We start from the raw sequence: 21,668 nt of genomic DNA on the forward strand, positions 1-21,668 counted from the left end.
ACCTTAAGTTTTATTTCAAAGAGCTCTGGGAACGAAAACTGTGGAATACAATGTCAGATAATGAGACAGATGAAATAAGACAACCAACGCCACATATAACACAGCCTAATATAGAATTAGGTAATAAATTTTCGAACTTTGCTTGATAAATGACTTGTTAAATTACGGCCAGCCTAAACGTGTTTTTATACCCAAACAATATTGAAGGTCAACAAAATGACACCACGTCTTCTACTTGCTGCTGCTGATATATTTCTTCGATTTATTTAGTGGGAAGTTATTTGTGACTTTTTAACGGTAAAATTTATCTTATTCTTATATTCCGCACACTATCTTCATTCATTAATTTATATACAAAGCTCATGGGAAATACCCTTCTTCTCTCATTTTCCTAACAATATGACACCATTTAACGGACTGTACATCGCATTTCGCCGGACTGTATATTGCATTTCGCCCGACTGTACATCGCATTTCGTCCACATGACACATGTCATTGCATACAGAAATTGCATACTACATTCCATACATCTATTTCCGTGTATTCGATATTTGAAATAGTTACCCCTGGCCTACAACCCCCAGTCTCCGGAGTCAGAAAGGAGTGTCTACGTACGACTATTTTCAGCACAGAAGCCTTGGCTTGTCATCTTTCAAATCATTTTTCGACATTTATTTTTTACCATCGTTATTGCGGTAGTTATGACATAAAATAGAAAAGTATAAACCAGTTAAAAAAACATTAATTGTTCATGTATCAAGAGTAATTTAAAAGTTTGAAATGCCACATCATAACTAGCAAGATAACATCTATACTAATTTTAATATTCACATGCGCATATCAGATAACCCGATTGCATTGTTGTACAGAATCCGCAAAGAAACTGCATTGCTGAATCTTCCTGCGAACGCCGGAAACGACGTTTGTCTTTTGTTTAAAATCTTTTTTAATGCAGAAGACTAAATGGAGCCATGTGTAACTTCATGGTGCATTTTTCCTTTTTGATGGCCAGATAATTATTGGCTGTTCCGTTATAGCGACGCAATGATAAGAAACCCTTGAGATATGAGGATTCGTCATGGCAGTTCTCAGTTCATGTCGTTCGCGCATTTTCTACCCAGGGTAAAATACAGGCCCAGGGGAGTTACAAGATCGTTCTTTAGGGCTATGTATTTTACTGACCAAGAGTTGTTTCTCGTGCCAGTCTTTTTTCTGGGAGTGTCGAACAAAAGTGAACAAGAAAAGAACCTGAAAGTTGTACATTGGAACATATATATCACCCACACCACAGAACTAATTATGTTCTAGCATCATTTACCCGCTCTGTTAGGGTTGTTAAAGAAATTAAGCTAGTTAATACAACAACTTCTTCACTAAAAACTCGCACTTATTAGCTGCAAAAATGTCGGATGGTGATGCTGATAGAGTTCCTGTTCCTCCAGTTAGGCATGCTTCCCAGAAAGGGCCAAGTGATTTTTCTCAAGGAGCTAGCAAACCTTTACCTATAGCTCCTAATCAAGAAGAAAAGAAAAAGAAAGGATTTAACAAAATATTTACTTCACAAGGTAGCTAGCTATAGTTTATAGAATTTGGTACGTTTAGGGATCCCATACCATAACTGAATTTTCCATAAGAAGAAACATGGAAACTTATTCATTGGCAAAATGACAGATATATTTAAAAGCAAAGAGAAATAACTATTCTCTCAATCAAAATGCCATGCAGTACAACCCTCCTAGCATAAAAAAGCTTAAACTAAAACCCCATTTTACCCCTTTTATCAATTTAAAAATAGCTAAGGCTTGAGATGCCACAGTTAACGTCAATTAAATGCCAGAATCCCTCTTTCCTTAACGTTCCTCTGGCAAAAAGAAAAAGGACTTTTACAAAGGCAAGATAACAAGCTACTTTTATTGAGAATTAAAAAACGAAGTAAACTGTTATAAACTAGGAAGGCTCTGATCATGAACAAAAGTGAAATTATTTTTTTTGTGAAAAATTTAAAAAAAATTACAATTACTTTACATATGATAGTTGTAGTTACTGCCAATAGAAATATTTGTTATGCCATAGTCTAAGCCCTATTAATAAGTTCTCTGTTTATATATGTACTTCCTTATTTAAATTCAGAAAATGAGCAAGTAACTTAAAGCTATAGAACTATATACAACCCTGTAAAACAAAAGCAACTTATTGTTTTTCATAGTAAGAATGCAGAATCTTAATCTGTGAGCCTGGTATGCTTACTTATTTTGGGGAATTTGCCAATTTTTGAGCAAATACTGTATATGTATGGGAGACCAATCAACAAGTTGTGACACTCAGGCTTTACAGAAATAATTTTGCAAGAAATTCTCATATGTGTCTACAGGACACAAAATACATAATATCAGAAGGGCTTTTTGCTATAAAAAGAATATACTTGATGTTTTTCAGATTTGGATATTACTCCACTAATTATTACTGAAGCCTAGTCCACTGAATATAAAATCATTAAATTTAGTTTGAAATTATTTACTAGTATTCTGTAAATTATTGCACTTTTGAATAAGACAGCATTTCTTTGAAAATGTGATTTGTGTGGTTGTGCCATTGTGTGTTGTTCTTTTTGACAGCGTCACTGAATTTGAATGTATAAGTAAAAGTAAAAGCTGTTTCATAGTTTTTGTTCTTTAATGGAATGCCCCCCCCCCTCCTAACATTAAATCAACGACGTTAACCATTATCAACTTGAGTTTGGATGTCCCAATCTAAAACAGACCATCAATTAAAAATGTATTGTGCTTGCATTCTTCGACTGACCTACATGCATTTTTTTAAAAAGAAACAATTTTGGAAAATCCCCCCAAAATTAAAAAGTTATCCTCAACTATCATTAAAGCTCCTACGCAACTAATAGCCACCTCTTTAAGTTTAAAAATACTTTTGTCAGCTCCCCCTCTAATAAGTGCCTGGTGGCTATTGTACAATGTTCGTTAAATTCAGAAATAAGTGGCAGTTTCTGGAAAATAACATTTTCCTCAAGTTGTCAAATAAGTGCCTTTTGTCAAATAAGTCTTTTTAAAGAATTTTTCTCCAGATTCCAATCTTCTCTTGACTCTAACTAGGAAAGACACAGACATAGATTAACTGGAACAAAAACATTTTGTATCTGTGAAGAAGTATAAAACTAGTATTTACACCTTTAGTGAATTCCAAAATATTTTAAATATTTTGAATGCCTTCTTTTAATAGCTGCCCATCCTTCTGATTTTCAAGAAAATTTAGGTGCCTTGGTGGTTATTGGAGGACATATGGTAGAAGTGATTCAAAAGTTATAAAACGGTAATGCTAAATTCACACTGAAAAAAAAGTTATGCTGCAGGCGCGTTTTTACTATATATAGTAGCCATTAAATGATGTATACTCACTTTCGATTTGATGCGGTGTTTTGCGTTGCCGCATGCTAAAATGAGCATTTTTTATTGTTATTCTAAGATCACCTGTTTTTGTATACAAAAATTGTGTACAATAATAAAACAAAGTATTTTAAAATTTATGCAGCGACGTGCCGGGTGGTCTACACTCTACCAGACAACCCCTGCAATATCCAACAACCCAGACAGTGTGTCATCTCAATTTTCCTCATATGGCTTAGGTTAACCTGGCCCTGTGTTCACTTTAGCTATATTAGCTATATGAATTGCTACCAAGTGAAATCCAACCTATACACATGATTTGAAATAATATTATGCACTTATTTCATAGTGTTTAAGGGCATAGTAGCATTTAAAATTAAAAAATAGTGTAGAATTCACATTTTTTCACCAATTACTGGAAATGTCTCTTTGATGCTTTTCTCCGTGTATGACTGCACATCATATAAGATTGCATGTTTCTCTGAACATGCAAAAATCCCAAGAAACACAAATTATATATAAAACCAATATTTAATAAAGTTTTAATTCATTAATGTCCTTTTTTAGCGAAAAAGAAGCCTGAAATTTCATTACCTACTCAGTTTGAACATACAGTACATGTTGGTTTTGATGCGATAACTGGAGAGTTTACGGTAAGTATGCTTTATTTTTTTAAACTCTTAAAATGCCTTTTGTTTTATTCCATTAAATTTTTAGGAAAATTCATGTTACACTCCTTGTCCTCGGTCTTTGACTCTTTGTTAAAAAGCTTCCAGTAATGGTTTCTCATAAAACTTTCTTATATACAAATCCTTGGTGTGTAGGAATTCAGACCTGTGCCATTGAATTTAAATTTGGGAAAAATTCATTGTAGAAAAATATGATTACAATAGCTTACTGATATCCTTGCTTCTATTGTTTCATTCTAAGCAACCCTGACAAATGCCACAGGAGGCCCAATTATTTGTCTTGTTAAATCTTTTCTAAAGCCATCTGATGTGAATTTATTTTCAGGGAATGCCAGAGACATGGGCACAACTATTACAAGCTTCTAATATCACTCCATCTGAACAAAAACAAAATCCTCAAGCTGTTATAGATGTTTTAAAATTTTATGATTCCAAAAATAAAGAAGATGAGAAGAAGTATATGGACTTTGTAGGAACTGGTAAGTTTCATCGGAAAGTATAATTTGGAAATCAGCATATGGGTATACAGTGTTAGTGATTGACCCTCTAATTACCACCTACCTTATGACCAAACCCATTTAATTTTAGGAATTGTAGAACCTGCGCACAGATAGATTAGCCAAGGTGTCTGCCAGATCTTGAAAACCCAGAAATCAGACTGAGTGACCGTGAAAACATCATTCTCTAAAAGTGAAAAAATCTTAAAAAACTTTAATAATATAAATAATAAAAAAATTGTCTAGTTATGAACAACATGCAAAATAAATTTCCCAATTAAAAAAAGCTAGAAGATATGTAAATAATCTGGCCGCAAGTTCTTGTCTAACCTGTCTGAGACAGACAAAACTAGAAACAGTTGTTATTGACACGTTTTATGCATAATTGCAACCTGTTTTAAAAAAATCCAGTATTTGTTTTTGTGTGGAGAATAGTTGTATTGTATGTATGAACCCTCTGCACACAAAAAATTATTTTTAGTATCTTGATTACCAGGGTGTTACTGTTACTGTCAGTCTTTCAGAATGTGGTGTCTGGAGGGAAAATTTCCGCATCTTTTGATCTCAAATGCCTAAAAACGATTCTCTAAACATTACGTCTTTACAATTATCATGTTTTTAACTTTCCTGTTTTTTCTTAGCAATAAGAATTATAATCGAATAAATATAGTTTTTCTTTACTCTTCTGTACCCATTCTTGATATTATATGCAGCATGTAGGCATCTGAATTTTTGATTGATGGCAAATAAAAGTAAATGATCTGGCCACACCTACATCAATTTAAAGTGATATGAAAAGTTGAATAACACATAGGGATATAACAACCTTGAAAACTCCATAGACTCCATAGCTAGATAACATGAAAATTTTTTGAGTCATTAGAAAAAAAGTAGATGTTTGATTGGGAAGCAGACAAAATAAAGGCTAGCTATAACACCTTGCAGTTTATTTAATTTTATGTACAGGTTCTTGTATGATGACATTTTTTTTAACAGAAGCTACTGAAGATACTGCACCAAAAGAACGTAAACCAACGCAACCTGCTCAGCCTACTGACCAAGTTCGCCAGGATGCCCCTCCTGCTTTGCCTGCAAGACCAGAACATACAAAATCAAGGGTATACATGGCTTTGTTAAACATTCGCCACTTTGAGTTAATGGACTGTACATATTTTCTTATTTGCGTCAAAAATTATTTTAACATCTTTAAAGCAGGACATACATGCATGCACATTTTAAATGTTAACATCATGGTATATATTTTATAGTTTATAACAGCTGAGCAACTGGCTGGCTCAGGTGTGAAAGCTGCTCCACCAGAAAAGACAGAATCCGAATGTATGTATGGGTATAATTTCTATATTAAAAATAGTCATTCAGTTAATTCTCTACACTTTTTTGCAAGGACTTATGTTTTATTTTCAGCTACAAAGACATCACAACCTGTAAAGCGTAGAAAAATGACAGACGAAGAAATTATGGCCAAACTTAGTATGATTATTTGTATAAATGATGACAAAAAAATTAACAGAGGTTTGAAAATCTAACCTTTGAGTGGTCAAATCTGTTCTGAGTTATTACACTTTTTAAGTTTACAGAGTAGGCTCAAGGTAAATTTACAATATTGTTACCAGAACAGAAGGTGTGGGGCCGAGAAATCTCTGTTCCTTTAGACATTAGTTTCTTATTGCTGGAAATTTTTATAAGCCAGATGCGAGATAGATTAGGTGTAGGCGAATCCCTTTACAAGTAAGACTCTCAAAGTCGCATTAATTTCCAACCCTGTAACTGGGCAATTGTAAGTCTTAATACATTTTACGAGCAAAATGTTTTGTGCTACAAAAAGTGCTCTGGCGATTTAATCTTCCTATGTGTGAACAACATTTTTTTTTAAGGAACCATCGTCACTGTTGGAGATCCCAAAAAGAAGTACACAAAATTCGAAAAAATTGGTCAGGGGTAGGTTCAATTTTGTATTGTCAGAGGATATCTTTTTTATTTGCTTATGGCCAATTTTTAGACAAAACATAAAATTACTGAAAGGACTGTATTTAAATGTTTTCTGTATTAAATTATGGCTTTCATCTTTTTTAGGGCATCTGGAGTGGTATATACAGCTATTGAAGTTGCTACGGGGAATGAGGTATGAGTGCTTTAATGTTATTGATACTTTTACCAGTTTTGGGTTTGTCAGTTCAGTTGTAATAATAAATAAGGTTAACTCAATAGGGTTCACCTTATTTATGACACGATTGTACTTCGATATTCCTTGTAGTTGCTAGTACATGTTGAAAGCATGGATCAAACAAATATTCTGACACCTTGATTAGTTCTGGGCCATTCATCAAATTGCTAAGTGGTGTTTGAGATAAAGCAGCCCGTTTTTAAGTAGGAAAAAATAGAAAAACATATTCTAATTATATTCGCAGCCGTTATAAGTAGAAATTTATAAATCAATGCATAAAGGTTTAGAAAAACCAAGATAACTCATAGCATATTCAACCTCAAATTAAAATCCTAGTTCGGCTCGACTAAACTCGCAAACAATATGCTTGTAAAAGAACTTGTGCATATATTGTAGTAGTATTTTGTATTCATTACTAGGTTGCTATTAAACAAATGAATTTATCACAACAACCGAAGAAAGTAAGATAATTCTTTATATCCACATCATGCTGACTATTTTCTGTACTTTCCTGGTCTATTTTCTCTCTTTGCTGATGCTTTTATTGTTAGAGTTTATTCCTTGTTATTCATAGGAACTTATCATAAATGAAATCCTCGTCATGAGAGAAAACAAACATCCAAATATTGTAAATTATGTGGACAGTTACTTAGTAGGTGAAGAACTGTGGGTGAGTGCTTGTTAATTGTACGGATTTTTTTTTCAGTTAATGATGCTTGACGTTATATTTTGCCAATATGCATTCACAGTGTTTTTGAAGATAAGCTGTTACGAACAGCAAATTCAGTTAACCAAAATTCCAATAAATTAATTAAATTATGCCATGATAAATGCTAATAAACTTTTTTAATTATCCATGGAAATTATTGTTGCAAAAAGGCAAAAAATTTGACCCGCAAAAAGTTCCTGACAAAAAAGTATGCTGGCACATTCTTTCTTGAATAACTTTTTGTTAGCTGTGTAAATATAATTTGATTGAAATTTGCATCTTTAGGTGGTGATGGAATTTTTAGCAGGAGGTTCATTAACAGATGTTGTTACTGAAACGTGTATGGACGAGGGACAAATAGCTTCTGTGTCGAGAGAGGTACTATACTAGTTCCTTGATTCAAATGTAAAAACTTAAATTGCGAAAAATTGTTAAAATTGCGTTAAGTAGTGTATACAAATTTCAAAATGACGTGATAAGAAACTTAAGTTGCGAAAAATTGTTTACAATTGTTGGCGTGTATACTAATTTCAGAATGACGTGATAATAAATTTAAATTCCTTAAATATTTTAGATTTTGGTAAACATAACGCATTAGCTAAAGAATTTAGTGTGCCTTTTTTGTGCACAGTACCAACTCTTGTTGAGTCTTTCTATTTGTGAGCAGACTTTGTCTGAAGGTAGTGTTTAGTGTTAAAGAATCAAAGTTTTGATTTGGTTTAATAAGCTTTTAATGCTCCAAGTCACCTTAAAAATTGATCAGTTTTAAAGTTTTTGATTTTGACCAAATATTAGTATTTATTGTTTCAATAATTGATTTTTTTAATACCCTGATTAAGTTTAGTATACTTTTTTATTCATCATGACAATTTTATTTAATCACGGAGCTTTTCGTTGTATTTTATAATGAACGTGAAGTTATGCTTTGATGTTATGGACGCATGGAGATTTTTGCAAGTGCTGATAAGCATAAAAAATGGGGAAGCGACTGTTTCAATAGTAATCACCTTGGTGTGCTAAGTGCAAATCCCAATACTCAATATTTTTTTTTTACCTATTCTGTTGTTTATTTTTGCATACTTTTGGATGTTTTAGTGTCTACAAGCGTTAGACTTCTTACATGGAAATGGCGTCATTCATCGTGACATTAAAAGTGATAACATTTTACTTGGTCTTGACGGGAGTGTGAAGCTAAGTATGTGACTAGCTGGTTTACCCCCTTTTATAAGTTTCTATCCTTGCTTTTTCAACCATAATATAGCCGTCAAATTCGCCTTATGTTTTTGTTAGTTTTATTCTTTAATTTAATAAGTTTTTTTAATATAGCCGATTTTGGTTTCTGTGCCACGATTACTATGGAGCAGCAAAAACGTTCAACCATGGTTGGTACTCCATACTGGATGGCACCTGAAGTTGTAACGCGTAAACAATACGGTCCAAAAGTTGATCTATGGAGTTTAGGTATTATGGCTATTGAAATGATTGAAGGTGAACCACCATATTTAAATGAAAATCCTCTGAGGGTGAGTTACATATTTATTATATTTTTTTTACTTTCGTTGAAATAAGGTGGCGATCTAAAACAAAACCGCATGTACTGTTTGGTCATACTTGATACCTGTGACCAGATTACGGTCAGTCACATGGACCATGGACGTACCAGAGAATTTCTTTATGTTTTTTCCTCCCTTATTCTTCCAAAATGCCTTAATACAATGAATTTTTTACGTAAGTTTTATTTCATAAATGGCAATTGCGCTACTATTTAATGTGAACAATAAGATTAGGCTAATCATAATTCGTCAGTTGCAACAAAGTCAAAATAAGTATATCGCATTTGCTATTTGTACTTTTTCCTTGCGCACAGACAAGCAAGGGCTATTATTATAGAGAACAGAAATAGTGAAGATAATAGATTTTTCTCCCCATGTCCCAGCCAAACATTGACAATCGAGAACACGTGTTGTAGTTGTTGAAAAAAATGGCATATATCTGGTACATGCTTTTTTTTATAACAATATGCTTGCAAAGAATACCGGGCTGGGATCTCAGGTTAAAAATAATAGGTTTATTAGAACAATGAAAGTAAGAATAATGACCAGCCTGTTTGGTATTTTTTTAAAAATACCTAAAATCAGAGTTAAAAATTTTACTTTATGAATACTCATTTGTTGATTGTACTTCATATAGCACTCATTTGTTAGTTAAACTTCGTGTAGTGTTCATTTGTTGGTTGAGCTTTGTTGTCTCTTTTCCAGACTCTTCATCATAATGGGAAAGTTTAATACAAGTGCCAGTGTTAAAGAAATGTATTAACTTTTTTTAGGCTTTATATCTCATTGCGACAAACGGAACTCCCGAGTTACAACATCCGGAAAGGCTTTCTCCTATTTTCCGTGATTTCTTAAACAAGACGTTAGAAATGGATGTTGATAAAAGGCCGTCTGCTAGGGAACTTTTAATGGTTAGCAATTATTTTTCATATAACTCTCATACGCAGATTTTTGTTACCGTTTACTTTGAAATCGTTTGTTACCGTTATGTAAGAAGTTCAAAAACTGAATTTTGATATTCACTTCGAAAACTGTATGTTACTGTTAAGTTCGAAAACTGTATGTTATTGTTAACTTCGAAAACTGTATGTTATTGTTAACTTCGAAAACTGTATGTTATTGTTAACTTCGAAAACTGTATGTTATTGTTAACTTCGAAAACTGTATGTTATTTTTAACTTCGAAAACTGTATGTTACTGTTAAGTTCGAAAACTGTATGTTATTGTTAACTTAGAAAACTGTATGTTATTGTTAACTTCGAAAACTGTATGTTACTGTTAAGTTCGAAAACTGTATGTTACTGTTAACTTCGAAAACTGTATGTTACTGTTAACTTCGAAAACTGTATGTTACTGTTAACTTCGAAAACTGTATGTTACTGTTAACTTCGAAAACTGTATGTTACTGTTAAGTTCGAAAACTGTATGTTACTGTTAAGTTCAAACACTGTATGTTACTGTTCAGTTAAATATTTTTTCCTTCTTTTTTACAGCATCCGTTCTTGCGTCAAGCCAAACCTCTTGCAAGTTTACAACCTTTAATAATGGCGGCGAAGGAAGCATCTGCAAGACATGGTTAACAGCAATTCCAAACCTTAAAATGATTACCGTCGTCATAATTTTCTTCTAGCGAATTTACAATTCAGTCAGCGTACTTATTTAGAAATCACACATGCGCTGAATTAAATTCGATGTAAAAAATCAGAAAAAATAAATTTGAAAAAAACGGGTAAATCCTCGTGACTTTTCAACGTACTATCAGATTCTGCGCTATTTAAAGAATAACAAAAAAGCGTTTACTGTGTTCAATTTTACCCGAATTTTGTGTAAATAAGATTTCTTTGTGATGTCTATAATGTATTACTAAGATGGTATTTTTTGATGTGTGTGTGACCATGCATTTTATTAGTCAACATGGAAGAAAGCATTTTGTAATCATCTCATCTTGTGCAGCATCTGGTGTTAATTATTCATGCGAAATAAAACTTTCGTGTTCTTTCTTTCAAACAAATTTTTGTCTCAATAATTCGAAATTTTCAGTGTGGTGATATTGAGTAATATTGTATTGGTGGAGACAAAAATAGTCTCTATGCTAATGTTATATTGTTACTCTTTTGTTGATATTTTGTAAATTAGGATTTTTTTTAATACAAATAATTTTATTTCTACTGTTCATTTTTTGGTTAGTTTCGTTTTCTTGCTAGAATATATCATTTTTTAACAAAAATTCGTATATAGTTGATAGAATATACAAAAAAAACAACAACATTTATTTCTGAGTTTTTAAATGTCGTGAAAGGAATTTATTTATTTAGTCCTAAATAAAATTTTGGATCGTATTTTTAAACCTTTTTTTAGATTTCTTTTGTGTGTAGATTTCCAACGCCTTCTAAAGAAATCGCAACTTGTAGGAGGGATATATAGTCACTGATTTATTAGGGCCTGATTTATATTAGTTTTTTAAAGCCTCGGTTTCAAGCAGATATAAAAGTAGAACACTAATTGATTTATCTTTACGACTTTTTGACTGTACGTCTCGACTTTTTCAGGACCTTTTATGTTTCGACATCAATTAATGCGCCACAAAACAGATTGTGAAAGGTTTTTTTTAGACATGCACACAGAATGCTTAAACTTTAAATTCTTTAGCAAGCAGTAAAATAAACATTTAACACGCGAAAAACATCTGGAAATGTCGAAATATGTCACAACAGGGGTCAGACCAACTATATTGCATTCTTATTTTTTCAAGTACCTTAAAAGCTGAAAACAACGCCCTAGGCGTTTATTACCGTTCCTATTTTTCACCTATAAACGTTGATAGACGTCACCCACATGTTCATACACCAGAAGGGTGTGTGTTCCAGTTTGTGTGTTTAATCAAAAAGGGCGTTTATTTCAGTATGGATGTTTATTTGTGCTTTTACGGTGTCTGAAAAAAATTATCGTTAACATTTCTGTAGCCGTCAATTATGTCGTTAGTTTTATATTTTGTGAAAAGAATGTTAAGGAAAAAAAGCAGCCACACTTCTCCTAGCGAACGGGTAACCATGGCAACCAATCAATGAAATTTTTGACTTAATTTTGTCGTACCGTCACATACTATGATATCCTCATCAAGTATCTTCAGAGAAGATAATCCTCTGTGATATAGCCGCCTCGTTATCATTACAATTTTTTTTTGTCAGTATACATTTGGTTCAACTCTTGGTTACTTGTCAATCCCATTACGCACAGTACAATATGTTGGTTTTAAGCTGTTAGTTTAGGTTGTTCTTTTGTGTGTGCGTGTTTCTTCTTCTTGTTCATTCACTTTGTTTTATTGATATATAGTGTTCATCCGCCCATTTCTCAAAAAGTGTGTACAATACAAATAACCTATATTCCTAGTGGAATAATTATTCAAACCATATCGATAAGATAAAGAAATATCAAAATGATATAATGGTGTCCATTTCTTGCTATGTTCAATGAAGGACTATTCTCACTTTCCTAACCATATTTCTTCTCACTATGTTATTCTCTTCCGAACCCAATAGTCTATAAACAGTCATATGTTAGCTGTTTACCTCATAGATAAGAAACATCTGGTACCTTTTTCAACTATGTTCTAGAAAATTATTAGGGTACGACAGCATAGATAATTATCAGAGGGTTTTTTCGACAAGACGTTATTGCGTGAAGAAGCGTAAAGTTGGAAACAATGATAGCATGCAATACCCTAGACGTTTGTTACAAAATAAATCTAAGAAGGGCTAAACTATCAACCTTGCAACCTCGTTCCCAGGGCTTTTTGTTTCTCATCGGCGCTGCGCTTATTGATAGGTCTGACGAAAAAGTGTTCGTCTCGCCGTTCGATATGCAAAAACAAACAACATGTCCTGGGATCGAGGTTGTCAACCTTGCTGCTAGGGTATTTTGCCGTTTCAATGAATTAGATAGCAGCTGCTCAGCAAAAAGGTCTAAGCGGTCACGGAGACAAGAATGACTAAAAACCTTTCTTGAACTTACGGCCCAGACTGATTGTCTTGTATACCGATACGAAAAAAGACATTCGTTTAAACAGACACGGAATATGGAAATCCAACTTATCTTACTAGGTTAAAAACCATTTCGGGGTATAAATCTACATGGAATAGGCACACCTTACAGAGGGCATACCATTATTAACCATTTTTTTCCCGTTCAATTGGAGAAGGTCAACAGTTAAAAAGCCAGTAGAAAATGTTTTGTAATTTTGGGGGACATAGGGGACATAGCGGAATACTACGTTGTAATAACATAATTTAATAAGACCAATGTTTGGACCAATGTCTTCCAGAGCCTAAAAAGTCAGCAATTCTTTCAATTTTTTAGTTCTTAAAGCATCATACTTATCTTTCGGTGTTATCAAATAACATGATCTCACGACATATTTTCCATGAAAATTTCGTAGCACTCTTTCTTTTTAGAAGTGATTATTAAATGAAATTGTATTGAAATTTAAGAGTTGTATCATCGTGGAGTATTTCTTATAGGGTAACTAATTAGTGAAAAAATCGTGGTTTTTGCTTAAATCGAGTAAGAATAGGATTTTAGTTACATGGCCATTTGTTGCAAGATTTGTTTTCGTTTTCCATCATGAGAGCAGCAGTTGGTTGTAAATTCCTCCAACGCAGCGAGTTTATAGGCATTTGTGTCTTCAGCGACTACAGATGTGCGGCTGATCTGTAAACAATATTACAGATGATGTTTCAAAAAGGAATAGGACTGAGTACCTGAGGCATATCATATCATTACATACTGGATCTGGTGAAGGTACTGAAATTTTCCTGCAAAAGCCAATATAACTGATTCATATCCAGTAGAATCAAAAAGTCTGCTATTACACAAATAGTAACTCCTTGTCTTTTCATTGCTGCTTGGACCATATATTTCGTCTTTTATATTCAGATCTCTAGTGCATAATATTTCCAAAATCCAGATGAATTGATATAGTGGTAATCTGCTGCAATCTAATAATGAATACATTCAAAGGCTTTTAGACAAAACTGGTACTACGCTAATTGGACGATAATTACTTTGTTTGGGATATGAAATAATATGTACTAAGTTTCCATTGAGAAGGAAATATACATTCCTCGATGCAAGAGCTAATGATTTAATTAGCGACAATATTAATGGAATTTATAGGAATGTTGTCAAAATCAGTAAAACAGTCCATCCGAAGAGTTTCGATAGATTTCATTCTATCATTATACGGGTATGGGTACAGTCGTTAATCTGTGAAGTGCAGTTATCAATATCCGGTAGTGCACCATGTTTTCAAGTTAAATTGCATCGATAATAAACCGATTAGTAGGTTGGTATAAAGCTTTATTCTTCTGTTGAATATCTCCCCTGCATTTGTTTTGTTTTCTTTCTCAATTATTATACGAGTTTAGCTGCCTAAATTCTGTTAAAAGAATTCGTAACGTACTTTTATCCCCTGTACAACAGTCTTGTTTCGAATGTCATTCTTTTATTATGATCACCTAATTAATAAGCGCAATTTAATTATCTGTATGGTATAGAAAGATATATCGAGTTAATACAGGGAAAATATGAAAAACTTCTTTGCTTCCTGGTGTTTTTAGAACAATCTATCTGCGGCTAGTATTGCAGTCCGGCAACGGACCACGGGACCACGTTTGGCGTTCGAGGATCAAAGCTGCGTAAAAGAAACAAAAATAAAAATAAACTCGCACCAGATCTCAACCGTTGTGAAAAGTAAAGAGAAACAACGAGAAAACTGCTGTGTCCTAATTTACTGTTATGTAAAAAGTGAATTAAAATCGTATTACAATTTAAAGAAACGGTCGCTGGTTAAATATACAAATGTTCTTGAACCTCTCTCAAAGCTTGAGGGGTGTAGATTGAAAAAATTACGCTGAATGGCTGATGATGAACAAGGCGACCAAGTTGGGTCGAATATTCAGAAAAAAAACAAAAGAGGAATAGATAAAATTAGGTAAGCTTCTTTTTAATCAAAAGAAGGCTGTTTTAAATCTGAGAAGCAATATAGTTTTTCAGGAGAATAAGGGTTCATCTTGGCTCCATGCGTAAACAATGCCCAAATTTTAACAGTCCAGTTTCTGCTAGCAGTCGAACTGTGGCAAGTAGCTAGCTTTAAGGTTTTCGTCACACTCTTACTGACTTTTTTTGTAAGAAGGCCAGTCCCTTCCAGCTCCATTAACATTCAGGAACAACACAAAATTAGGCTATGATAGTCTAAATAAATAAGCCTGAATAGATGAGTTCAATGGTTTATAAAGTGCCATCAGGTACAAGGGGCATTCAAAAATTTTTTTTGGGCCCCGTAGCGGGATATTGCCACTAAGGGGGGGGGGGGGGGGGGGTCTGAAGTTTGAAAAAAAATTCCGCTAAAGATTGAAAAATTTAAAAAATTTGCTTGTGGCCTGAAAATCCTCGTTGTTCACGAGCATGATTCGTCTTGTCCTCTACTCTGATAACTTTTATCTACAAAACATGCCCCTGAGCGTCCAAGATTTCTTCGAATATGTGTATTTAACAGAAGGAAATCCGCCAAAAGGGGGGGGGGAGGAGGTCCGAATCTTATCGGTAATATCCTGCTAATAGGGCCTAACCGCTTAAATAATGATGCGCTTACATCCTGACAGGAGGCAAGAAAGGTTGGACCACAAAGGTGACTTTCATCATGATGCGTTTTGTTTATAATCCCCAGATCTGTTATTCAGATCGACAGGCAAAATAATGCAGGCCTGGGTGAGCCGTGGACAAGGATCCCACTTGCCAGAAACACTGCAAAAATCACAGGGGCTGTCCCTCAATTTTCGCCGTTTAAAGAAAAGCTTAACATTTAGCCCAGAGAAGCCCGAATCAACCCAAAAAAACATTTTTTTAAAACATTTATCACCATTTATTTACTATCATTTATTTATATATATATTAGTGGAAGAGTTCTAAAATAAATTTTTTTTTATATATCATTTATTAGATAAATAGCTGTAATAAAATTCCACAAATAATAAACTGAGAGTACAATGACAAAATAGCACCTTCCTTCTCGACAAAATTTAAATAAGAACAATGAGCTCACATGCATTGCATTTTGAGCGCAATTCGGTCGGTTACAGACAAAAACCTTGAAAAAAACCCAGGAAAACTGCCAGCCACTGCCCTCACATATACAGCGCTTTTAATCCTAAAATTAGAAAATAGTTTCCATGTAGTTTAGATTTAGATCATATATCAGTGAAAAGATGCTAGTAGCCACAGTACAAAAGGTTTTTAACCATAATTTGACTTTTCTCACCTAAGTTCTGATATTTTTGCCTGTTGATTTTTCTGATTTTTTCCACACATGTGCAAGAATCCTGTAAAAACGTATAGGCCAAATTGTTTTTTTAAGAACAGCCTTCACCAATTTTCGCAAGTCTTTCATTTTCACAACCAGATAAGGCCCATAAATCCACTATCTACTTAGGCAGGAGTACATTGGGAAAAAGAACCATGCCAGGACCTGCCAATATATATGCAATTCTTTTTTAAAAAATTTGTTCACACATTACCTTTATTGTGTAGAGCTAAAAACGCTAATCAAGAAAATATATAGGATCATGTATTTTTGTCGAATGTGGAAGAGGATGGGTTTTAAAGGTTTTTTAATGACGTCATAAACCAGTCCATTCCAAAACGGATTTGGGCACTCAGGTTGTCTCTAGTTACCCATGCAGTAAAAAATGACTGACTTCACCACCTCTTTCCCAAGTAATTTGGGCCTATAGTTTTAACTGCAACGCAATGGCTTCACCAATTATATTAAACGCATTGATGTCAGTCTAAATGTATTGATATTGCGTCGTAATGTCAGAAAGATATCAAATTAGACAAAACGTTTTTAACTACATCAAAGAAAAATGAACACATCCACTTTACCTGTTACAGACAGAGACAGAGACAGTCTTTGTATTGATCGTTGCAATCCAGGTCTGGTCAGGAGTAAAATCACCCACGTGCTGTACATCACTCTCCCAAATTAGTGATGGCATGCGATGAACCCATGCAAAACATAAGAACAGGTGTGCAATTACAAAAATTCCTGCCCCCTAATTTTAAAACTTTTAAAGGCAGGCTTACATGTTCAGTTTTCTTGCTAAAAAATCTATTGAAAGAAAAATTTCAAGCTTTTTATACTATATCAATTTTTATTGCGAAATGTTTGTAATCACTTAAGTCATAGTGTAATTCAGGTTCCCTGGTCAATCTGTGATAATAAAAAATAAAATAGTGAAAAATTCCACTTTTTTTAGTATTCACTGGAAATATTGCTTCAAATAAAACTTTTTTACCTTTCTTCTTTTGCTGCTGTTGGCGTATATGGTGCCTGTCAGTTGCAAAATCTATGCGCATCGAATTCACAATGAATGTAGTTTTTTTTGTTTGTAAAATGAGGTATCCTCGTTTGTTTAGAAGATACAAAATGTCAAACTCAAAGGGATGAATAAAAGTACACCATTTGACGTAGTCAGGATGTTGGCATCCTTTGAAAAAACTTTCAGACGAAAAAATTTTTACTGACACAGTTGGTAAAAAAATCGCCTTTTGAAATGTTTTTAAAACAGGTTGTAAAAACTTTCGAAATGTTTTTAAATGTTTCGAAATGCTCCTTACACTATGAAAGATTTCTTTCGAAAGATTTCTTTAAGAAGAAAACTGTACGTGTAAGTCCACCTTAAACAACTTCCTTTCCCCATGACAACAATGTTCCTACTCCTTCGTAACACCTTTTTTTTCTTCCTTTGGCGCCATTTTATAACAGCTTTGCATTAAATCAGTGCAAAATTTTTTACAACAAGTCGAACATCGCGTTCGATGATCAATTTCAGTTTTGCTACATTTATTTCGCCAATAAAAATTCAAGTAATTTTACTTTTCCACAACATGGGATTTTTACCCATTCTGCAAATTACAAGTGTGAAATATGGAACAGTTTTTTTTAGGATTTCTTTGTCAGGTGAATGAATGAGCTTGTAGTTGTAACTTTTTTCAATGGAATAATGCTAAATATGGATGTGTCTTTTACATTAGCACTTTTTATAACAAGCCATGACAGAGCTGGGCAAATGGAACATAATGAATTCAGGTGTGTGAAAAATTTTATCAACCAATAAGATTCTAAAAATCACAATAGTTCATGCCAATCCATTCTGTTTCATTCTTGAGTGAAGATTCATCTTAAATGCTATTGAGACTTTATTAATTACGAAAATACTTTAATTTGATTGGCTATTCTCTGTTTATGCAAATTTTTATTTATCCAATTTGTAAAACCCAGACCTTAACCCATGCTACAATTTTATAAAATTCTGAATCTTACCAATACTGAACTGATTCTAAAATTTTTGAATAATAACATGGGGCCTGAAAATTCCTGGCCGTACACATTGCCAGCCCTCAAAATAATTTTTAGGGACTCTTCAGACAAAATATCTGCCACACTTCCAGTTTTGTCGGACATGACCGTAGCTCGTTTAAAACCTTTGTTGGACAAAGCGTCCGATAGATTTCAGTCTTGGTCGGACACTTTCATTTGTTTAGATCTCAAAATTATTGAATAGTCCTAGTCTTTTTTATCCACAAGCAAAGCCTATTCATAGCCAACCTGACCATCCTACCTAAACCGGCTCCTAACTTAATTAAAAGAACTGTGTAGACATAAATCTGTATTGCCTGGCCCACATTTAACACTGCATTTAATTAACTTTTTTAAAAAAAATTTAATTTAACCACAAGCAGTTATAAACTGTTTTTAATGATACAGTTGAAGCTTTCGATTAAAACGATAGATTTTTGAGATACAGTTTTTAATAGTTAAATGCTTAAAGCATAGCCTTAAGCAGCAACATTAACTACGCTGTAGAAAATCAACTTTTATAATTCCTTCATTAATTTTTTTATTTTTTTATTTTACGCAAGTAAACAGCTTAATTATCTCCCTGGAATTCCCTGCAGTGCACTTAAAATTTTGGGGCCAAATGAATTGGAAACGAGGTGGTGACGTCAAAGATTTTTCACCACGTAGGTAATTAGGGACCACCTGGAACTAATTTGAGTAAGTTTTCCAAACCTGGGTCCCCGAATCTATTTCGGATTGGACGAGTTGATGACATCACCAAAAAACCTTCAAACCCTAATATCTCTGCAACCGTTTGTCAAAAGTACACGATCTTATATATTTTTTTGATCAGCGTTTCAAGATCTATGCAATGAAGGCAGCAGGTATACAAATTTCTAAATAAAAATTTGGGGGGTTTGACTGACCATTGCTAACGTCAGCAAAATTTTGAAACCCTTATATCTCATTAACCGCTCATCAAAAGCACATTATCATATACATTTTCTTGGCCAGCGTTTTAACCTTTACACAGTACAAGCAACTGATTAACTAAATTTCGCCAAAAATTTTTGTAATTGCGCTGCTGTCGTCAACAAAACATCTAAAACATATTTTTATTTACATATTTTTCCATTGCACTTCTGCCTAAGTGGATTTCTCCATTGGCCTTATCGACTAGTTACTTGCTATTAGGCCTGACTTTTTTAATTTTATAATTTCGATTTATTGCGCATGTTTTTTCTTATTAATAGGTGTAGTTATTCTTGGTCAAAAATCTTTTAAGTGAATGATTTAAAAAACAATTTATATAAAATGAAAAAATAAATGTCAGACATTTTTTTGTAAATGTCAACAACAAGTTTTAGGGTGTGCAATCGCACCTCCTCCAGACACACTTAAAAATATTGAAGATGTTTTTTTTTTACTTTGTCACACACACAAATAAATAAAAACGTAATATAATACAAATTTTTTAAGAAAATAAAAAATATTCCAAGTTTAAATGTGACACAGTGAGACCATGTTAAAATAGTTTGCCATGTATAGTACAAATATGTTATCAAATTGGATACTTTGTAAATTGTATTTTTAAAAAATGTTTTTATTGCACAAAAAAAATTATATACCTCACTTTTAAATGTGTGGAAAAGGCACCAGAGTAAGGTTGTGTAATAAAAATGAAATAATATAGTTGTAGGCGATAGAAGTCCTGATTAATGTCTGCATTTTGTGATTGTCAGTGCTACCATGCTTAATGGCATTTCATATGTCATTTTATTTTTTGCAGCATGAAAAAAAAATAAAAAAGCTAAACAAGAACATGTTTTCTTATTTCTTTAGGAAATCTACACGCAATAAATTAACATCAACAGAACAGTCAAGGTAGATTTTCCTTTATACTTGGATACCAAATTGATCGAAATTAGTTCTATTTTCTTATTATGTGAAAAGGATTACGTAGAAACACTGCCAAGGATGTTTTAACAGACGGTAGCACAAAAACTAATGTTTACAAGTTTCTAAAAGTTTTAGATATGAATTTAAATTGTTGAAAAGAAACAATGAAGGGGATGTATGCAGGTTGATTTTAGCATGTGTGCTGCAAAAAGCACATGTTAGGTGGTTTTAGGTGTTCCTTCAGGTGTGCTGCATTGATGCAACTTTGTTTACCATTTTTCATGTACTGTTATAACATGCCTTACTGTAATAAATTTTCTTGCGACTATGTTTGTGGGTGTGCATGCTTTTGCACAGCCTTTCCGAAAAGCCTGATATCATTTTAAAGATCACAAAAAAGTTGTATTCTTTGAACCACTGTTGAATTTTGCAAAAAAAATAGTAGTCTGTTTAAATGGTTATTAAAGTTGGTGCATTAATGGATTTTTAATTAAAAAGGTAAACACCATTGAATTAACATCGATGAACAAAAAAGTGGAAGTTCTACTTTCCATTAACATCAAAGGAAAAACTTTTACTTGAGTGAAAAATAGTTCAGAATTTTAGGGAAAGTTCAGCCAATCTCTTCTGAACATACAATAGTTCTTTTTATGAAAGTCATTTTTAAAAAAGTGGAAGTTCTACTTTCCATTAACATCAAGGAAAAACTTTTACTTGAGTGAAAAATAGTTCAGAATTTTAGGGAAAGTTCAGCCAATCTTTTCTGAACATACAATAGTTCTTTTTATGAAAGTCATTCTTAAAAAAGTGGAAGTTCTACTTTCCATTAACATCAAAGGAAAAACTTTTACTTGAGTGAAAAATAGTTCAGAATTTTAGGGAAAGTTCAGCCAATCTCTTCTGAACATACAATAGTTCTTTTTATGAAAGTGATTCTTAACAGCGTATATTCTCAATAGTACCAGGCTTGTTGACACTTGATTGCACATCAGCTAATTTAAAATGAAATAGTATATTACTGCACAATCCCTTGTGTTATTGGGTTTCAACATCTTCTTTTGTGTTGGATTTGTTAATGTCTGTCAAATAATGTTTTATTTTGTGAATGAGGACAAACTTAACTTGTATGAATGAAAATGACATACTCTTTGCCACAAAAGGCTTTCCTGCAACAGCCTTAACATTGCTGTATTGTTTTATAAAGTTGTTAAACAATTCTCAAGAGGCCAATGGCAGTATTTCATTATAAAATTATTAAAAAGGAATTTTACAAAGTTTTAATCATGTCGTATTTCGTTACATTCCATGAATTTTATGTTTTTAATAGACCGAAGTAACTT

At 33.1% G+C, this 21,668-nt stretch overlaps 2 protein-coding genes across 4 annotated transcripts in view; both read left to right on the plus strand.

Moving 5' to 3' along the window:
- The first annotated feature begins 1,198 nt into the window (after window positions 1-1,198).
- On the plus strand, window positions 1,199-11,304 carry LOC130636639 (serine/threonine-protein kinase PAK 3-like). Its single transcript, XM_057446428.1, has 15 exons — window positions 1,199-1,566; window positions 3,967-4,052; window positions 4,414-4,567; window positions 5,582-5,703; window positions 5,854-5,923; window positions 6,011-6,076; window positions 6,481-6,544; window positions 6,680-6,728; window positions 7,190-7,231; window positions 7,345-7,440; window positions 7,765-7,857; window positions 8,575-8,674; window positions 8,806-9,002; window positions 9,806-9,943; window positions 10,526-11,304. The coding sequence occupies exons 1-15, from the start codon at window positions 1,404-1,406 to the stop codon at window positions 10,610-10,612; spliced, it is 1,527 nt and encodes a 508-aa protein (XP_057302411.1). The 5' UTR covers window positions 1,199-1,403; the 3' UTR covers window positions 10,613-11,304.
- A 3,434-nt stretch (window positions 11,305-14,738) lies between these two features.
- Window positions 14,739-21,668, plus strand: part of LOC130636640 (E3 ubiquitin-protein ligase TRIP12-like) — a 34,427-nt gene continuing 27,497 nt past the window's right edge. For 2 of the 3 annotated variants that reach the window (XM_057446429.1, XM_057446430.1), the window contains exons 1-2: window positions 14,740-15,021; window positions 20,272-20,313. In XM_057446429.1, the coding sequence (XP_057302412.1) occupies window positions 14,945-15,021; window positions 20,272-20,313 (119 nt within the window). In that variant the 5' untranslated portion in view covers window positions 14,740-14,944. Of the gene's footprint in view, window positions 15,022-20,271; window positions 20,314-21,668 lie in introns of all 3 variants that reach the window. The other variant, XM_057446431.1, reaches the window with a different exon arrangement.

This window comes from Hydractinia symbiolongicarpus, chromosome 3, assembly GCF_029227915.1.
Source record: "Hydractinia symbiolongicarpus strain clone_291-10 chromosome 3, HSymV2.1, whole genome shotgun sequence".
Lineage (NCBI taxonomy): Eukaryota > Metazoa > Cnidaria > Hydrozoa > Anthoathecata > Hydractiniidae > Hydractinia > Hydractinia symbiolongicarpus.

Coding starts and splice junctions, on each gene's coding strand:
- LOC130636639 (XM_057446428.1), top strand. CDS start 1,404: ATGTCGGATGGTGATGCTGATAGAGTTCCTGTTCCTCCAGTTAGGCAT. Junction 5,704..5,853: donor CAGAACATACAAAATCAAGG/GTATACATGGCT, acceptor TATATTTTATAG/TTTATAACAGCTGAGCAACT. Junction 8,675..8,805: donor TGACGGGAGTGTGAAGCTAA/GTATGTGACTAG, acceptor TTTTTAATATAG/CCGATTTTGGTTTCTGTGCC.